At 42.8% G+C, this 20074-nt stretch overlaps 2 protein-coding genes across 11 annotated transcripts in view; both read left to right on the top strand.

The window, feature by feature from the left end:
- Positions 1–20074, top strand: part of msi2b (musashi RNA-binding protein 2b) — a 233788-nt gene that overhangs the window by 191760 nt on the left and 21954 nt on the right. For 6 of the 10 annotated variants that reach the window (XM_070982585.1, XM_070982591.1, XM_070982592.1 and 3 more), the window contains exon 11: positions 19196–19315. The exons of 1 other annotated variant lie outside the window; for it this stretch is intronic. In XM_070982585.1, the coding sequence (XP_070838686.1) occupies positions 19196–19315 (120 nt within the window). The remainder of the gene's footprint in view (positions 1–19195; positions 19316–20074) is intronic. 3 more of the 10 variants (XM_070982590.1, XM_070982589.1, XM_070982593.1) reach the window with 1 other exon arrangement.
- LOC139344427 (uncharacterized) overlaps positions 1–20074 on the top strand; it is a 243085-nt gene that overhangs the window by 206574 nt on the left and 16437 nt on the right. The window lies entirely within an intron of this gene.

Genomic DNA, 20074 nt, shown 5'->3' with positions numbered 1-20074 from the left:
AAACAGCCTCCTCTGGGCTCGCTCAACTCTTGACAGCGTAATTGGAATTTTTAATGTATGAATCAAACTCCTTGTCCAAATTAAATAACCTCAGGCCAAATATTGACTAGTGTCCTTCCGTACTAAGATGTGGAAAGCATCCTCAATTTAAGATCAAAAGCTTGTTCCCACTGTACACAACCTCGCTGGAACACTCCTATAAATAAATGGAGCTGGGGCCAGGCAGGCTGTATCCAAGAGGCGTAAATTGTGGGCAGCATTTCAAGGCTTTTTTACACCCAGTAAACCTCAGGGGTCCACTGTTAACAGGAAAAAAGTGGTTAGGCAATTGTCCAATTGTCAAGATAAAACAGTGATAAAACATTGATCAGTGATGAAACACTGAATTAAGTAAGAAAACTCAATAAGACATACACAGAAAAAGAGAAACCAGAGCTGACATCCCTGCAGCTGAAACACAGTTCAAGCATAGAAAACACAACCTAAAAGAGAAGTGATATATACACAACCTGTGTTTTAAACAAAAAAAAAAGACAGTATGCAGTGCAGCCAGTTAGACTGTCAGTCACCAGCTCAGCAGCTATTTAGCAGCATCTGACAGCATAGCGCTCTGGTCCTTGTGACACTCCCAGTTAATTCCAACATTGATCACAAAGTGCGTTTGATATTGATCACACACAGTATGTTTAGAAGTGTCTGTATTTGTATGCCATGCCTTGCTTACAAAATTAGTCCATCATGGCACAGACATCATTACTATTTGATGCACTTAGAGATCTGCACATATTACTGATGTAAATCACAGCATCCTCTATCGGTCAGATATCGGAGCATCTCATTGAAAGGGCAAACTCAGACAGTGGTATTTATTTGTGTTTAAACTAGCAGTTGCTGCAAAATAATTTTTGGCCCGGGAGGAGAACAACAAGCATTAACACGTTACTCTGGCAAAGCTAGCTGCAGTTAACATTTTTGTGTATAAGAGTACACATGAAACACATGGAGGACACATGATAGATTCACATCTGCTAACTGCATGGAGCAGTAATTCAGTGACTGGTGTAATAAAATAGGAAATGCAGACTTTGCAATGTCAAAAAATGCAAAAGGGTAGAAAATACTACTTGCCTGCACGCAGTTCAGCTTGATAAGAAACAAAAAAATGATGAAGGAAAAGCCTCAGGGGACCTTTCATTGCAGAGCAGCATTTCGTGTTGCACTGTAAACAGCATTTTGTGCAAAATTTGAGGATTGGAAAATTAGCTGCAAGTTCAATACCGCAAGGCCTCCTGAAAAATGAAATCACCTGCAAATGTCCTGTTGCACACACATTCGGCTTTTCACAAGTGGGTAGAACTAATCTCTTCACATATTTTTAGCATATGTTTGTCCCTCGTTGAGCTATTACAGAATGCATTTGCAGTGACAACAGGAAGAGGACTGAAGTGTTTGATAAAGACACCTCTCTGATTTCTCCCAGTTTAAAAAAATTCCGAGCTGTATTTCATATGCACTGCTATAATCACGCACTGTTTACCTCCAGGCAGCGTCGTTTCAGCATTATGCTTGAAAGCATAGAAGTTGGAATTGAATTTCAAAGATGATGCTGCATGCTGCATGTGTAGTGACAATCAAGAAGACAGCAATGTTTACCATCACCTCAGAATTACAAATGGTAAGGAGGTGTTACGAATGATTAGCAGCATCCCCAGAACAACAAATCTTCTTTCTATTCATCAGAGCTTTTCTTAGTAATAGTGGATGCAATTACTTGATTGTTTACTGTGTTAAAGCAACACAAGTTTTCCTCAGCTTTATTTGTTTGTTTGTCGGGTCAGTCTCTTTCAAGAGACGGTAACACAATGACACATGGTGACAATTGTCTCCGTCTGATCCCGTCGTGACAAAAATTGTCAGAACATTTTCTCTGATTGTGCTCTTGCACGCGCAGGACTTTGATGGTGAGCAGTGGTATTTTCAGCGTCAAATGAAAGCAGAGGGGACTGCACTGCATGCAGGCAAATGTGATGTGATGTGCCAGTGCAGTGTGGATGTAAACATCCCCACTGTTCAACATGAAGAACCCCAGACTTCATCAGGCTCTTACTGTCTTCTCACAGCCGTCCCTCAGACTTGTGTTGCTGCACTGCCGTCATCGTGTTATTTCCAAAGAAAATAACGAGTTGCCGCTGAATCTCCATATTCATTTTCCGTCCCTGAAGTAGCCTCACTTTGAACTGAGCATCAGCTTTGCTTTTACTGAAAATCCTTTGCACACACCCGAGACATGCTAAAAAATATGATGTTCAGGACTCTGATAACCCCTGTCTCTGAGAGTAGTGTTAATCAATCTGATTCACATCATTTGCATAATTGAGGTTAACTTGCTGAAAAAAGGGAACAACATGTCAAACCTATTCTGCACTAGCAGGAGCAGCACTAGCAGAAAGGGTAGATTCACCCAAATTACAAGCAAAACACATTTTATACTAAATAACTTAACAAATTTACTGCACATCTTCTCATGTCTGACTGTGCTGATCATTTTGCTTTTACTTGCCCCTGAGATTGGTGCTGCCATCCCAATCAGGAATTAGTATTTTTACTGAAAATGAGTCATTTTTCATCCCGGGAACAGAAGCACACTATCCCGGGAACTGTCAGCTACAGCCAAAACACATTGCTCATATTTTGAGCAGCACTAAATGCAACAAGAAAAAATCTGTAGAAACCTATGGGATCCTAACATGACCACTTCAGTGTATTATTTGGTGATATTAACATTTATTAAGGCAAAGGGTTAGAATAAACGTAATGTGAACTTTGCATGCAGCTTGATCGTCGCAATCGCTGTGAGGAATATGAAATGCAGAAGTGGAAGTGATACCTGGCGATTCCTCATGGTATAAACGAAATTTGTTAAAGGAAGTAAAATCAGCAATGTCAAAGTCGTTCTATTAAGATGAGATGGATTCTACATTCTGTGAGCGTTCTGTAATATTAGATATAGTAATAAAGTCAATGATCGGTCAGAGTTAAAAAGCAAAGCTCCCATAAAGCTCTGTCTCACTTGGTGTGAGGTTTCGGATGGATTCTTCGGAAGATTATGGTCTTTCCTCAGTGCTGCTCTGCGTTTCGCCATACTAAGCTTTCAGTGTGCCAGCCAGCATACGCTCACAGCAGTTGCATGCATTTTAAGAAAGTACACTGTCTTTGACTATATTTCCTTGGAAACAGGAAGTGGTTTGGATGGATAGTCCCAGAAATTTTGAGAACCTCTGCTCACCTCCAGTGTGCTGAGCTAGATATTAGACACCACTAGAGTTAAGTGAGAAAATATCTTTGTGTACATTTTGGGTGGAACAGCTCTTTAACAGCTGCTGCGCTGCTACTATCATCAACCGGATGCAGGAATAAATATGCTGTTCTAGTGAGCCAACAAAATTGGCAGGTATCCTGTATAACACTGTCAGATAGCTTTGGAGTGATGTCGGGGTGGTACATATCTGTGAATGTAGGTATCAGTATCACTTACACTGAGCTAAGGTGGGTAGTTGACATGTCACTCATGTAGCTTCGGTTTATTTTCAGCTTTTGAACGCACACAGATCTGCCTGTGAACGTGCAGCTTCAGGATCAGTGTGCAAAAACAAAACAAACCAAAGGGTTGCTGTTACCATGACGTTTAACCAATTTAAACTGACAGTTGCATTCTTCAATCAAACATATATCCACTCAACCCCCCCACCACTGACTCCTTCTAACCATACATGAAATGGTGAATAATTCATTTCTGAAAGGTAGAAAACAACTTGTACGCTGTCAGCGAGTCGTTCAGAATTGCAGCTGCTTTTGAGAAATGTCTGCATTAGCCCAAAAAACCTTGAGATTAACATTTACCATAAACAATGTCGTACGCCGCTCTGCTCATCCTGGATGGCAGCTGGGGCAAGAATCAAAGAATGAAAATACAGCACACATCAGCATTACTGAACTTGACTTAAATTATCAGACTTCAGAGCGAACATTTATCAGGCTACAAAGAGCAAACTAAAATTGAAAGTATCTTTGAATTAAAATGAGGAAGGAAAGGACCTCACTTTGAGTCTGTCAGACATTAAAGAGCACACAATTCCCTAGATACTGCAGTTAAAAGCGGCTGGATAGCGCTGATTTTCAGATAGCTTCAAAAGAGGAGAAGAGGGAAAAGTTTTGTTGAAATTAGGATCCTTACCTCATGCTGCGGTAGTAGAAGTAAGAGTGTGTCTGTCCCTTTTTGAGCTGACTGACATTTGCTTTTGCTGTATCTGCTAAATTTCTCTCGAATATTTCAGGTGGAGGAAGCAGTGTTTCGCCACAATGCCACCTGGAGAGAAGCTACATTCATTTCATACTCTCCATGAATTCATGCCATGTCTGTTGAGTAGAGTTTAGAATACGTTATGATTACCTGAGCAGATGAAACCCGCAGTAGAATAATCAGATATTTTCTTTACATCTTTATCTGTTGACACCTAATGGATTAGATAGGATGCTGTTTTTTTAACTTGAACCCAGCTGTGGTTCTTCTAGAAACAGATAAAGCAGGAGCTGACAAGGCATAAGGAACATTACTGTACATTATTCTCGTTTCTATGCAACAGTCTAATTAGCATTAGCTAGCTGATAAATGTGCTATTGTATTATTCAACTTGCAGCGCCCAGGGGAACATCCCGAGATGTGCTGCATTTAAAGCATGAGGTGTCTAGTTTGGAGGACCTTATGTGATTAAGGCGTCCAAAGCCATATTTGAAGAAGTATCGCATTTGATCACAGGCTTCCAGTGCATCAAACTGGTGTCATTTTTTAGATTACCCTGCGCTGAGACTGTATACGGTGACAGGTCCTTGTGTTTGCTGTGCATATTAAAATGCAAATGGCGACAAAGAAAATAGTTTTTAGCAATAAGTGCAGGTTAAATTATGCACTGTAGTTTATGTACTGTGTGGTTTCTGCCAGTGGCGGTAGCAAGTATGTAGAGGTTTAAGAATGGTGGTATACTCCATTGTGTGTATGATGTATGCATGAATATAGAAAAATGTAATTAAAAAGAAAATGTGGTATGCATACGTGCATTATGCATGTGAAAAAGCTGTAGAAGTGAACATGAAAAGCGGCTCCTATGCTGCGCAGTACGCTCATATTGTACTTTCTATTGTTAACCAGTCTTGTATCCGTTCCTTTCATTAACCGCACATTAATGCACACACACACACACACGCACACACACACAAGCTGTATTCAGCTGAAGACTGAGATTCAGGAGCTACATATGAAGGGAAGGAGGCAGGGGTGGAGGGACTTAACCAGGAGCTTCTCTGCGTTCTCCCGTCTTCCTGTGCGACTCGCTGCCTCCACAGCCGTGCCCTTAGAGCCTCCCCTGGCATAAATGACCATTATGGCTCCATTAGGGCTGCTACTAGGAGGTCATTATGCTACACTGAAAAACCAGGGATGAAGATGTTAGTGGGGTCCCATCAGGGGAGAGACGCAGACTGAGTGAGAGAAAGACATAACACTCAGTCATCCAGCTACTCCAGATGTCATGACAGACAAACAGCAACTCAGGTCCAGTGAGTCAGCCTCTTAAGTGGTAAAAGAATGAAGGGAAAGGATGATTAAGGAGGGGAGAGGGCAGCGGTGAGTGTAGCAAGGGTGCAATGAGGACAGCGGGGTGGGTGATGTTGGGTTACCAGTTACCTTAACACTAAAGAGATAAACTACCCAGGCTGTTTCTAAAAAAGTAAATGTTGCATCTTTCCCAGAACACATTTTAGTGGTGTTGTGTTGGGTAGGTTTGTTCTAGTCGGTGGATTGTTTTTTTCCATCTGTTTTTCTTGTCTTGTTGCCATATCCTTTTCTTGTCACACGCTTCATCTGTGTCAGATCTGTTTCCGCGGCGGATGCAACGCGTGGGATAACACTGCTGTAGCCTCCGTCCCTCTGCACCTCCGACTCCGCCGACCGACCACGTCTGAGACACAACAGCACACTCTATCATATCTGAGTGACAGAAAATGACATTTCAAAAGCCTTAAATCAGTGTGAAGTAGATTTCTCTTTTCTTGTGGGTGTAAACAGGACTCAGCCCAGCAGGTGGTTCTGGATTCCACTGCTTCTTTTGCTACTGAGTATGAAAACCTGTACGGTGGCCTCTTTGAGACAGTCCCATGTTGAGTTGCATTCATTCAGGTAACTCAACCCTGATTCCCCTACAGCATAGTGCATTGGGTCTGATAGGCCGAAATACATATTTAATACATATTTATGTACGATTCAAAGTCATATGTAAGTTGCATATTTAGGTCCTTGATAAAACATTACACTGATGGAATACTTTCAGCCAATAAAATGAGAATTGATTAATCCGAGTTATTAATCCCAAGAACATTTTTAACTGCAACTGTGCTACAGTTTAGATTGTACTCCTCAAATGTAGGCCACAGTGACAGATGTTGTGTGTATTGGGGTTACGCCCACAGAAGGAGCATGTTGCTCTTTGCAACTGTAAGTAACAGTGAAAAGGAGGCTGCTGACCTCTTGACCCCACTTTCCCTGTAGAAGAATATGGAGGTACGGGGAGCAGCTGTCCTCTCAGCAAGTGGCATATAGGAGAAGAGAGCTGCTGACCTGCAATTGTAATGGATGCAATTGGTATGATCGTGACTGCTCCTGAGGGCTGCGTGCCCCTATAAACTGGGGCAGAGGCGATCAAGCATATGATAAATGCACCAGAGGTCACACCAGGGCGCTGGCCTGAAACTCCAGTTAGCCTCCCAGGGTTTAGCAACTGTCTGCTGCTGGGAGATGGAATGGTGTTGACATGGACTTTATAGAGCTGTGAACTTCTGAAGCAAAGGTAGCTTCTGCGAGGTTGGTGGTAAAGGACGAGAAGATGCGGTGGCTGTGCGGTGATGTGTCTACTTTCAAAGGTTTTGCAGATGAGCGCAAGTGAACATGAAAAAGAACGAGCAAACCTTTTCCTATGTTAAGAAGGGTGCAAAGCAAACTCAACACTTCCTGTAGCTCCTTTTCATAGTAAAGGCCCTCAGGCTGTAACAACTCATCACAACGTTGGAATCAAAGACAAACTAAAGATGTGTTACATCCAGCGAGATTCTGACTTCAAGAACTCCGCTCCGTTCATTTGAGCACAGCTAACTCCAGGTGCAGATATGCAAGCTGGCGCTGCTCCAGAACCGCTGTAGAGAAGACACCATTGTACCAGCGTTCACTAATTAAAAGTTTTGGAAGATGCCTTTTTAAACTTCTGTCCAATGAAACTCTCTTCTTGCTGGCTATAGTTCATTACTTCCTGTGTGGATGATGGTGCAGTTTGGGACACCATGCGCAGTCATTATCAGCAGATCTGAAGCTCTCTCAAGTATTCAGACATCTTGCATTTCCCATTTCAGTACAATATGTACCACAGTTCTTGGCTGCACCGCTGCAGCAGGTGGAAAAAAATCACTGGCCTGAGGCTGATGAGGAGCTTGCCTGTGTCATGGGTGCATGCAACATTGTCCTCCATAAGACAGATCCCACTGTTTGTGTTTTTACTGCCCCCATGAGACATGGCGGCGGCGCACACAGCGGTGCTACTGGTCGCACAGGTTTCTATTGAGCTATAGTTACACGGCAGATTGTTCCTTAGATCCTGTGACCATCTCTCTACAAGCTGGGTGAGCTGTGACCCCAGCAAGTGGTCCCACAGGCCAGAGTGAGTGCTACAGGGCTGCAAGCAGATGGCCCTCCTGATGCCACACTGACTCACAGATTGGCTTTAATTGCCAAGGTTGATCATTAGCCCAATGGGTCTGTGGAGGCCGGGGCACTCCATGAGTCGCAGGCCTTAAAATAGAGCCTGACGAGGAGCGTCGTGACCTCACACACTTGAACGGCCATGCACAACACATCTTTCTCTCACACCCTTGGACACACATGCACACACACGCGCACACACACAGGCATAAAACTGACACAACCAAAGACTCTTCAAGGCTATGTATGAAGGCAAAGGAGGTGGAGGGACTTTACCAGGGGCCTCTCGCTCCTTTCCTGTCTGCCTCTCTGACTCACTGTCTCCACAGCAATGCTGACTGCACACTCACACACACACAGGGACGTGCACAAGCACACCATCACACATGCAGACTCCCCGAGCTCCCCAGGCCATGACTCTGTTCCCAGTGACAGTAGTGAGTGTGCTGCTCTGACGTCAGTGGACAGCACTGTATGTCACGCCCTATCTACTTCTTGTCTGTGCAGTCACAGGGCTAGACTGCTCTCAGATCAGCCCTGCTCTCTATTAACAGCCCTCAAATCTGCTGTTTGTACTATGCTGTCAGAGGGAGACACTACATGTTACCAATGTGCTGTATGTGTTTTCCTGGACATTGAGTAGAGGCACCAGATGGATTCAACAGGTGTAGCAGCACTCCACCTACATTTTACAGTACATATTTTTCTGTGTAGATGTAATGTGTACAGGTCTTTCTGAACGCTCACATGCACACAAGTCAGGTCACGTGCACATACACGTGTGTCTCCTCGGGTGTGAGAGCACCTGTCTTTGTCCTGCGTCTGCAGTCTGACGCAGGGAACGCTGAAAGGCTGGCTAGTTCCTGAAAGTGAAGCGAAGCCTCACCTCATTTGCCCAGGTCTTAACTCACCCTAGGACGGCAGACACAGCCTCACACGCTGAACTAGGCAAACAGTCTGCCATGGAGACCCACAGTCTAGGATCCTGTGGTGGGGAAGATGAGCTGCTGTAAAAGGCAGAGTGGCAATGCTAAAGCTCATTATGTCTCGACTGTTGAGCCGCTGGTCTAGAAATGGAACTTTAGCTGCCCTGCCTCGTACATGCCTGCCACCTTTAGACACTGCTGGAGACCAGCAGGAGAAGAGAAAAGGAGCACAGACATGGAAGCAGGCAGAGGAGTGCAATATGTGTGTCTGTGAGACCGTGCTCAGTGTCTGCTGCCTGTTGTTTTGATGCCACCCACTGTTCGAGAGCTCCAGGCCCAGCAAGCTGGGTACTTGCTAGGTCTCTACGCAGCTGCCCCCTCCTTTCCCTCTGTCCTTCCATCCCTCCCCCCTGCTGACTGTGCTAATAGCCCTCCAGTTGCTCTCATCCACTCTGTCCCTAGTGCATGAACACAATGCATATGTATAGAAAGGTGATTATTTTTATTAAAAATAATTCTTATTCAAAACAGTATTGCATGACATAACAATGAACACGCAGATGTACATTTATTTTAGTTTTTTTACACTGAAAATAAAATTTTTAATAAGAAACAAGTTACAAATACAAGAAAAAGAGACAAAAAACTCAGTGAAGAGTGTGTGTAAACATGTATGCATATATCTCTGCATGCCACTCTTATGTGGAAACACTACTTACACCCCCAGTAATCAAGTGGAAGCCAGTGTTGCAGTGCTATTTTTGGGCCATGCCACATTTTACCCTACTTGCCCCTGGTATCTGGAGCAGTGGCAGATTGTGTAACTGCAGTGCATGGAGCTGCCTAAAATATAATGGAGTGTGCAAGTGTTTTAACATGGCTATAAAATCATGTTCATGAAATAGCAAAGCTGCTTTTTCTTCTTCTGATTACGAGCATTAACACATTATATTTTATTTTCACTCTAAGGTAGTAATTCCTGCAATGTGTTTGTGCAGTGTGTTTGTGGATTTGCACTGATTAGTGCAAATCCACAAACACATTTAACTTGAATGGTGAAATAACACTTAATGCATTCACTTTCATTTGAGAAAACCTGAAATTACTCCCCTTCATCATTCAGCTGTCCCCTCCACTGCCACCCTCAGAACTGGGAGATGGACATTAAAATGCATAAAAAATTAAGGCTGTTTACTTGGACACTAATGAGAGGAGGCTTAAGTAGTCTAGTTTAATTAGTATGATTGGCTCTATGGGGACCACACAGGCAGGGCCATAACAACTGATTCACTCAGAGCTCACAGGACCTTTTCATACTCTCTGAGTGTCAGAACTGATGTCAGAGGAGATTGGACTGCAGAGACATGTTGCCTTTGCTGATCCCAGGTTGGAAAGGAGCACTGCAGTTAAATGCACTGAAGCAGACCATTACATAAGCACCACTGCAAGGTCAGACATCTGTGTCCTCCCTGTCTGTCTCCCTCTATTTAAGTCACCATCATGAACTGCCTTGGATATTAGCGTTGTGAACCAAGACCCTGTCCCATTCACAAACCAGCATCACTGTTTAAAGCTTTTTGCTCGATCTATTCTGGCAGATTTCTCCCCTCTTTTTTTTTTTTTAATGCATTTCCATTTCCATGCCTTATTGTTTCACTCTCCAAACCTCCTTTTTTAACGACTGTGTGTGTGTGCGTGTGAGAGAGAGAGAGAGTTATGTTGAGTCTTGTTTGCAAGCAGAATGTGTTTAGATCAATTCTGCAGCATAGGTGCCGTTTCCTTTTTACTGAAGTGCATGGGAAGGAGTACAAAGAAGAGGTCGGAAGTGCGGCTACACTTCAATAAAGAGCCTAGTATGTCCTCTTTGATACTATGCTGCTGTGCACTTCAGCTACAAAGAAACGGCACTCTTGTCACTGGGAACTGAAGTAAAAGACACTGAGCTCTTCCTGAGCTCACTTCACCACATCACAACATCACAGTCACTCACACACAGTGTACAGCTGTGTGATGTGTGTGCAGAGTTTGCAGTTTGGGAGACTGGAGTTATTTCCAAGTTGAGGGTATTTGGAGATACATTGTAATAGAACGTATTAAGTATTTCTATTAATTCTAATTTATGATTGATTTGTTTCTGGGCTAAAGTCATCTGTTTAGCTTGTATACAGCACCTCATGTGATCCAGAAACTGGTAAGGCAATCTACAATTCATTATGCCTGTTTTGACAGACAACATAGTGAGTATGGAGACGGCTCTTCAGCTGAAGGGCTCTGGGTCGAGCCCCCTCATCAGCAAGATTCCGCCCTGCTGAAGTATCCTTTAGCAAATCACTCAGTCCGTACTAGCTCCAGTGAAGCTGCTCTGCTCTCACCCTCACGGCACCTCTGACCTTCCTGTGGAGAAATCCACAGGAATCACATTATATTGTTTACCATCTGTAGTACGGTGGCTTTACGAGACACGCTGCTCTCCTCTGCGGGCAGATGCACGTTTGTGTGGTACATGAATTCAGAATAAACTGCAATTTCTCCATTTCTATGCAGCCTCTTTAAGGCATAATGGTTACAGTGGGTAAGATGATGTCAAACAAATTTTAGTACATGATTACGGGTTAGTATGTCTTGTAAAGGGACAGAACAGTTCTAACGCATCATGCTGGATTTTTGTTCTGTGTGCTTCTGAAAGGTTGCCCAGTTTAATTTTTACCAAATATATCTTCCTCCTGGCCTCATCATTTTGTTCAAAGATATAAGATACGTGCGCAATTACTGCCATAAAGCCAGGCTTTGCTGAGCTCTGGGCTCACTCCACTTCTGTAATTGACTTTTTCTCTCCCCAATAAGAAGCCACAAAGTCTTAATGGCAAAGGATCAGTGTGCCAAACGGTTTCATTACATACAGAAGTCGTTACCTTTGGCAAAAAAAAAAAAAAAGCCACACCTTAGGCACAGGGAGACAGAGAAACAAACACGCAGGCAGTAGTGAAGTCATGTACGATCATATCAGCGAGCAACAGAAAATTGACTATCCTTATCATACTGTATAGAGGTTAGGAGGTCTCGGTGTTAAAGAGTAAATATGTTGGCCCTATACTGTATTTAGAGCACTCCCAGCAGTATTAAAACATGCACACCTGAGGGAATTTCAAGGCAAAAGCTCTCCGAAGGCAAGCCATAGCCCGGCTGATGGTATGAAGAAATGCATCACATCCTGTGGGCCGCTGTTGTGGAAAAACACTAAACGCAGTGGAGAAGTTGACGCGAGCAGCTGTTTCGCTAACCAACACGTCAGCCTGCGTTTCAGTGTACTGGGATATCATATAGAAGCGTAGCTGTATCGGTGGTGAACTGGTGTTGTTCAGCAGTTCTTTTCAAAGCTGTTGTATTTGTACGTTAATGGCACATGACATGTTTCAGTGGTACTTCCAGTGTAAAAATGTTTAGCTCGTGGCATAAAGTCATTCACAGTGTCCGAAGACAGCTTTGATTTCTTTTTTTATTTTTAGCTCAACATTTTGTTTTTTCTGACATAAGTGGAATACTGTTGTATTTGTATCCATATATTTTATTAATGTCATTAATGTTACACTTACACAGTCTGTTTGTACACGTTGCACCCTGTCTTTTCTCTCTCAAATAGAACTAAGGAATAAAATATCACTTTGGAAGAATTTTTAGAGCATCTTCATGTACGCGCCTGAGTCGGCACTGTACTGTTTAATTTTACTTTTGTTTAACTTTTCCACCATCTCTACTCCAGCTGCTCAGTTTCAAACAAACCGCCCGGCATCCTGTTCACTGTGTGACCTTTGTGGCGCGTGCACAGAATGCAAACACTGAGGGAAAGCAGACATACACATGGCAAGATTAATCTGAATGATTGACAAGCAACCCAGCCCTGTTAATCAAGTTATGCTTACTGTGATTAGGACCTTAATGTGAGTAAGATAACCCAGTTAAGGTGTTTACATGAGAGTTGCAATAATATGCGTATTGCATTAGTCTGGTTATAATTGAATTATTGGTGTGCATATGAATTCTCTTTCTCTCTCTCTCTGGCTCATTCCCAGACATCAGTCTCTGTATTTCATATGAGGGGAAACCTCTGTGTGTACTGTAGGTCTGCGCTGATCAGAGGAGAGGTGAGACATGAGCATGTGTGCAGCAGTTCATATGAAAGCCACCTGGCTCTCTCCAGCTCTGTGATTTATGCCTTTGATAACAACAACCCAGAGATGCTTTCAGCAACAACAAAGTCGCGCTGAAGGATGACAACAATGGGACACTTGTCAGTCTGGAGATGAAAAGATGTCTTGCTAGGTGGTTGCCTCTTTTGTAACTTTGATATATATTTTTTTTCTTTTGTTTTGTTTATTTGTCTGCGTGTTTCTCTATATCTTATCAAAGGTTATTGATGAAGCAGAATGTGAAGTGGAGTCAGTTTTCCATCTTTGACAGAATGCCTCCCTCCTCCTGTGAGAAGGCGGCAGTGTGCTTCACTGCCTCTGCTATGACTTATCAACAGACTTATTTCTGCTGGCTTGTCCTTCTTACTGTCATACAGTGACAGGAAAAAACATGCTCCCCCTGTGTGATTTTCTTATTTTTTCCCACATTTTTCACATTGAATTTGCACAGATCTTTTCCTTGGTTCATCCTTGTAACTTTCTGAAATATTATATGAGCTGTGCAGTTAAATAGGAGTGTGTACAGTCAAGCACAACACGTAACTTGACCTTATAGGCTAAATGGGGCCACCTGGTTCAACACTGATCCACACATACCCACTGTGGACAGACAGCATCTGTAAGGTATTGAGCATCAGGGGGTTGATTCTGTTATGTTGTTAAACCTATATTAATGATTGGTCGACACTCTTATGATGCACATGCACAATAGAAAAAATGTTTGGTTAATTAGATTTCCATAAACAGACAGACCTGCTTTTTAAACCAGCCTTCTCTTTGGTTTCCATTTAGCTGTTTACAGTGAGATTAGCCCAGTTTTAATGGGAAACTGGCTAAATTAAATTGAGCGTTATATTATCAAGACGCATCAATAGTCCACCATTAAATACATTTTGCCGTTTTAATTTTAAATTACACATCATATATGCCCATCCACTCCACTTAAAGTAAATTGAATGTAGGAGCATTTGTACTGATTTTCACTTTGGCAGCTGCATCACAAATTGCATGTAAGCAAAATATTCAATAACTTCCTCAAATTGAATTCCACCAGGTCTGCTATTGTACGAACTGCAACTCATGAGCGGGACCATTCTTCAAAATACATGCTTGAACTTAGTTTCTTTTATTTTTCAATTTGACTCAATAGGGAAATGCAACAGTTAATGCTGGAGTATTTAAACAATACAATATTTATCTAATGCAAGGAATTAAGATTATTTTTCTGCCACTACCAAAAATGACTCTATAACAGTGCCATGCAATGCTAACATTGATTTAGTGCTGTAGACGAATAGCACTTTATTGTAGGTGTGGCCATTATGCTTTACCTGAGTATAATATAATCTCATTTCTTGACACGTTTTTCTCGTCCAAAATCCAGAATTCCACGAGAATGGATTAGACACTCGCATCCTGGCCTCATTTCTCCCTCAATTTCTCATTCTCTTTGTCCTTTCTTCTCTTTGTCTTCCTCTTCTACTGATGTGGCTGCTGTCCTTCTCTGTTCATCAGTCTCACTCATCTCTGCTCTGTACTGTTCATCTGTCTCACTCCTGTCTGCTCCAAAAATCGACTCGCTGCAGGCTGAAAGGCATGTTCACAAGCCTCTTTCCCAAATCCAAGCTACTGTGTTAACCAATGTAGCATGAAAACCCTGTTAGCCAGCAAGCTAATCCTCGTTAACTGCACTCCAATACTGAATTTAATAAGTAAGTCTAGTAATGTCCTCCTCATTTGCTATCATTTTGTCTTTATGCTAGTTTGGTGTAATTTTGCACTGAGTCTTTGTGTTGTGGAAGGCCTGATTAGTTTTCAGTTTCAGAGAAATATTAAAAATAAAGTGGGCATAGACTACTTCGCCCATAGGACCTCCATAGAATATCAGGTGTCCCTGGGCTCCTCCTGTGCATTAGATAGTTGACAGTCTTCTTATAGCAGAAATGACTGGAGTGCTCTGTGACTGATGGAGCTCCTTTGTCAATGACAGAGGGGGGGGCTGCTGCTGGCAGTTTTGGGCCAAAGAACAGTACAGATTACATTAACATCAGTCAAGCTGTTGTCAGACTGGTAGGACATAAATAGGACCTTATTGATGCATAATGCAACAACTTTTCATTGTGACGTTTTCTGAGTAATAGGATCAGAAAGTGAGCGTGTGGCAAGAAAGGCAATATGCCAAGAAAGAACTGCAGAAATGGATCAGAAATAGTGCATCAGGAGAGAAATCAGAGGTAATATGAAGAGCTTTGGGGCTTTACTAGCACAAGTTAAGATCATGCTGTACAACAATATTACGAAGGATATAGGTCAGTTTGTAAGGGTCACATTCACTGCATTGAACGTCTGTGCTAGACGAGCACAAGTACCCTGATGAGTACAAGTGCAGGCAGTGTGGGATCCAGCAGAGACCACCATCACACGGCGGCCATCTTCCTCTGACGTTACGCTCAGGGTGGGGAGCTCAAATGCTGTTATCAAAAGGATAATGCCGCACTGCTGTGTTCCAGGCTGCGAGTGGTATAAGCGTAGGGAATCTGACAAATCGCTGTCATTTCACTGCTTCTCGGTTCATCAGCAACTGAAAAGACAATGGAAAGTGAAAATATGGAGGGACATCGAGCCAGATTTCAAGGTAAAACAACATATTTGCGAACTCATTAGCAACTGTTGACAATAGCATTCAGCCACTTCTCAGGTAACATTAGTGTTCGTAGTGTTACACGATATGATGGTAAAGGTGGAAATTAATTAAATGTTGTCTTTCCAGTTGCTGATCAATCGGGAAATGGTATCGATTTATCAGATTATCAGGTTAAAATCATACAATGCGACTGCTGAGCAGCTTGAAAACATGGTGACATTATGATGAGGAATACATCATCAGGTGTCCTGATGGGGTGTGACCAATCACATCTCCTCCTGTTCTCTACTTTAAAAACAGCACGATACTCAGCAAAGTGCCTTGACTGTTCTGTAATAGAGAAAACAAAGCTTTTGACCTGGTCTGTGCAGGCAGTCGGTGCAAGCAAAAATCCCGGGAAACCTTGACACAAAAATTGCACTGTGCTGTTTGATCACTATGACACTGCCCCTACTGCGCTTCTCCTCCTACTTGAGTACAGTCAAGTTCACAGAGACTCACAAAATACAGGTGCAGGTAGAAAAGAACCGGTGTGCACCCAAGAAAAATGCCACTTTACAGGCATAAAGCGGCAGTGTGTGCTATGCACTGTCATGAAAATGGAGCCTTATGTGCTCTGAATGCACATTGTCCTCCCGCAGCACAGAACAGACAACACCATGAATATGACATCCTGGTTGACAAGTTACTTTAGCTGGAAGTTTATTTTAGCTAGAGATGGATGTGGATACTTATAGGGTGACAGTTACAGTACACCATTTCTTTTCTTTTTTTGAATGTTGTATGGTCAATATTTGCAAACAGTTAAAATACAAATTGATGTCAAAGCTGTCAGGACATAGAATATAAAGTCAGTTCAAGCGTTTTGGAGTCATCTCAGAGTGGAACATTTCTGTAGAAATTTGCAACTATTCTTGTTACGAATATAAATAATTTATGAAATGTTAATGTTTTTTGTGGAGAAAATGTAATTCTTTTGCTTGGAGAGAGGGTGAAATGTTTGGAAGTGCTCATCTTTCTTAAGGTCTAATCTCTCTTCCTTTCTGTGTGCACTCCTGAAGAAGGCTGAATTTCTGTGCTACAGGCTTGAGGAGAGAAAGCTGAGGACAGTTCCCCGGAGTCCGGACACCAAGGCCCCCGGGCCTCCACAGCTCATAAACAGATGTGTCCTTGTCCCCAGCCAAGCGCAGCCACTCAAGTGGCAAAGCAGGGGCCCAATAATTGTGAAGAATTGAAAGCTAAATATTGGCTTTATCTCCTCAGTAATAAAAGGGCCATGAAATTGATTTAATGCTGCAGCGCTTCTCTTGGGTGGCTTCTTACAGCGTGAGCACAAAACAATGAGCAGCAGCCATCTATTAATTAACCCACCTAATCCTGCAAAGTTAATCTCTCACCACAACTTTGCCCGCAACTAACTTCCAAGCCAGTGGGTCTATTGGGGGTGTCATGACAATGGCAGCAAGGGGAAGAGAGATTCAGCACTTAGGAAAGGAGGGAGAGAGGGGAAGAGCGTGCCGTACGAAACACTGTTCCGCACAGCAACCATGGGGACACTGTAAGTGGAAATGCAGGGGTGCATGGCCATCATTAGCATAGTATCAGAGTCGATTTGTGTTTTTGTGAAGAGGCAGAGAATATCTGCAGCGGCATAAATGCGGCTGATTTAAGTTGCCTTTTTCTTGTCGTCTTTTTTTTGGTAGTCTTTTTCCCCTGTCACCATGCCGCCTGAGTCCCTTATTCTATCCTGAGCTGTTAGATAGTTGGGGGGAAAGTGGCATTTCTTTCTCTTCTTCACCTGCCTGCCAGTCGCAGCATGACGGCACCTCACACCCAGCACACACATTCGTGCTTGTATTGTGTCGACCGAGTTGTGAATTACCTCCTTCTCAGCCAGCTGATGAAAAGCTATGTGTTTTTCTCTTTGGCTGCGGCTCATCTGACCCTGCCCTCTCACCTCCTCCCGCTCCCTCCCTCCCTCTCATCAGTCTTTTGTGTGAGCCCCTCTTCGTGGAATAACAGTACAAGGCTGACTCGGAAAATAGGTCACCCGCTAGTGCTCCTCTCACCTCCACAGCATTCAAAAAATAATCCTCTAAGGTGTCCATTTTGTAATGTCTAAACCACAGTCTGCAGGATTTGGCCAAAACATAGAAGAAGCACAGACACACAGACACAGACACACACACACACGCACACACACACACACACACACACACACACACACACACACACACACACACACACACACACACAGCAGAAAAAAATAAAAAAGAAATCAAGAAAAACTCCAATTGAGGGAATTTGGAGATTTTTTTTTTTTTTTTTTTTTGCGCTAGTAAGGAAAGCATTTCCTGTGGAGATAATTTTAGGAGGCTGATTAGGCATAGACGGTGTTGAGCCCAGAGTGAGGAATCTCATCACCACTAATGACATGCCATTCCTGTGCTGAGAGAAGAACCCAGGCCCTGGGCATGGACTAGCCTCTGTCAGCCACCTCTAGCTACTGTGTTCATTAAGGCCAACAATGTAATTACAATTCACAGATACCGCGTTTGGCTTAATTACAGACTGATTATTAGGTTGATATTTGTTGGAATAATCAGACCCTAAAGAAGCGGATTGGTGTTCTGCATGGTATTCAGGACACTTCATTTGATTTTTATGAACGCTTACATAGCCATGTGTTTCAAGCTTAAGGCTTCGGAAACCTCAGTGTTGGAGCACTATTAATGTTAACATAAGAATGAAACAAGCACAAGAGACTTGTTCAGCCTTCACATTAGCTAACAGATCGAAGTCTCTTCTGAATGGCAAATCATGCAACAGATGTCTCCGTCTGATTGCGGGAAATGTTTTTTCGACTGTATATCTTGTAGCCCAAAAACAAGAAAAAACAGTGGAAGGCTTTGTCTCTCGCATTACAGTGGATGATTCTGATTCCATAGAAAGTCAGAGTAATTGGGAGCACTCCTGAACAAAATGCAGGGGGAGTCCCCAGAGGTAGGGCTATTATGCCCATGTCTGTGCAGCTCAGAAGAGGCTGTAATCTTTCAACCAAAGCATGCGACATAAACACCCCCCAGAGCCAAATGCTTTCACTAATATAATCAGGGACTTGGTGAATTGCAAAAGTCAGTTTACTCACAGTTTTACGGACGAATAAGAATTTGCACCTTTTCAGCCGGACAGGCATTTTCTACGAAGGGAGAATTAAGAGGAAAATAATTGACGCTAATATAAGTTATTGATTATGAAGTTTTAATCATAAGATCGTAAATGAATGTTTTCGTTCAGTGGTTTTAATATAATTTGAAGTTTGCCTCATGACAAGCATGTTGAAGCAGCGCCTCACGTCACTTCTTTTTATTTTAATCTAATATTCGGTGAGTCGCTCATGGCTATCTCTCTGTTTCTGTGTGTGGATCAGTGGATCTGCAGGGTTTTGAATATCACAGTGGGCTCAGTTAAGAGTCTGCTGATAGATGTCGCCCTGACATGAGCCCCTGTCTCTGACAGCCATGGTTTTATCCCGGAGCTCAGTGCTGGTATCAACATTCTCCTGTACCTCTGGGGTGTACTCATCCATGTGCAGGAAGTGATGTGTGTGTGTATATGTGTGTGTATGTGCCTGCAGGCTTCCCAGCGACAGCATACGGACCGGTGGCGGCAGCGGCGGTAGCAGCAGCGCGTGGCTCAGGTAGGGGGGCCCGTGGAAGAGGCGGCTACTTGGCGTACCCACAGAGCACAGGGCCAGGTAAACGCTCTGTCCATGTTCTGTGTGGCTGCTGCTCTCTCCAACTTCTCCTGCTCTGCTTCTCCCATAGACATAGTCCCCCGAGCCCACACGCACACACTCGGCAATAATTTGAGTTTAGACTGAGTGCATTGTACACACACACAGTGGAGATCGTAGCCAAGATCTCTCTATGTACACGGTGCTTGTCCACTGTAAAAAACTGTTGCTTTGATCTGACTCCAAAAATATGAGGCAACAGTTTCCAACCATTTTTTTTGTAAGTTTAGTAAACTTTTCAGCATTCTGAGTTTTGGAAAACTCAATATTAACTATAAGACTAAAAACAGTGCAGGCTACATGAAAAAGCCAAGAAAATGAACCCAACCAACTTGATTAAAGTCAGCATATGAATTACATGAACTGAAATTTAAAAGAATTAGAAGAGTTGGAATATAAGAAATACGCACCAGCTCTCCTTTTTGTGTGTATTGCATCCAATCTACTTGGAATAATTAGTTAGCATTCACATAATTCACATTTAACAATGAAATTTAAAAATCATCATAATTTTAACATTCAGTCATTAAGTTTATTAACCGAACACTGACTAACTTCCCTTAACACTGAATTTAAAATACTCGTCGTTCCCTGCACAAAAATCACACTTGACCCTGCAGCGTGTTTAAAATCACTTTCCAAAATGCCTAACCTCTATAACGTGTCAGTTTGGCCATTTAAATAGAAAGTCCATGTTGCTGAAAAGCCTTCACAGCTCCC

Source organism: Chaetodon trifascialis, chromosome 16 (genome assembly GCF_039877785.1).
Source record: "Chaetodon trifascialis isolate fChaTrf1 chromosome 16, fChaTrf1.hap1, whole genome shotgun sequence".
Classification (NCBI taxonomy): domain Eukaryota; kingdom Metazoa; phylum Chordata; class Actinopteri; order Chaetodontiformes; family Chaetodontidae; genus Chaetodon; species Chaetodon trifascialis.
Note: the sequence above shows the minus strand (reverse complement) of the source record. Positions and strands in the feature narration are given on the sequence as shown.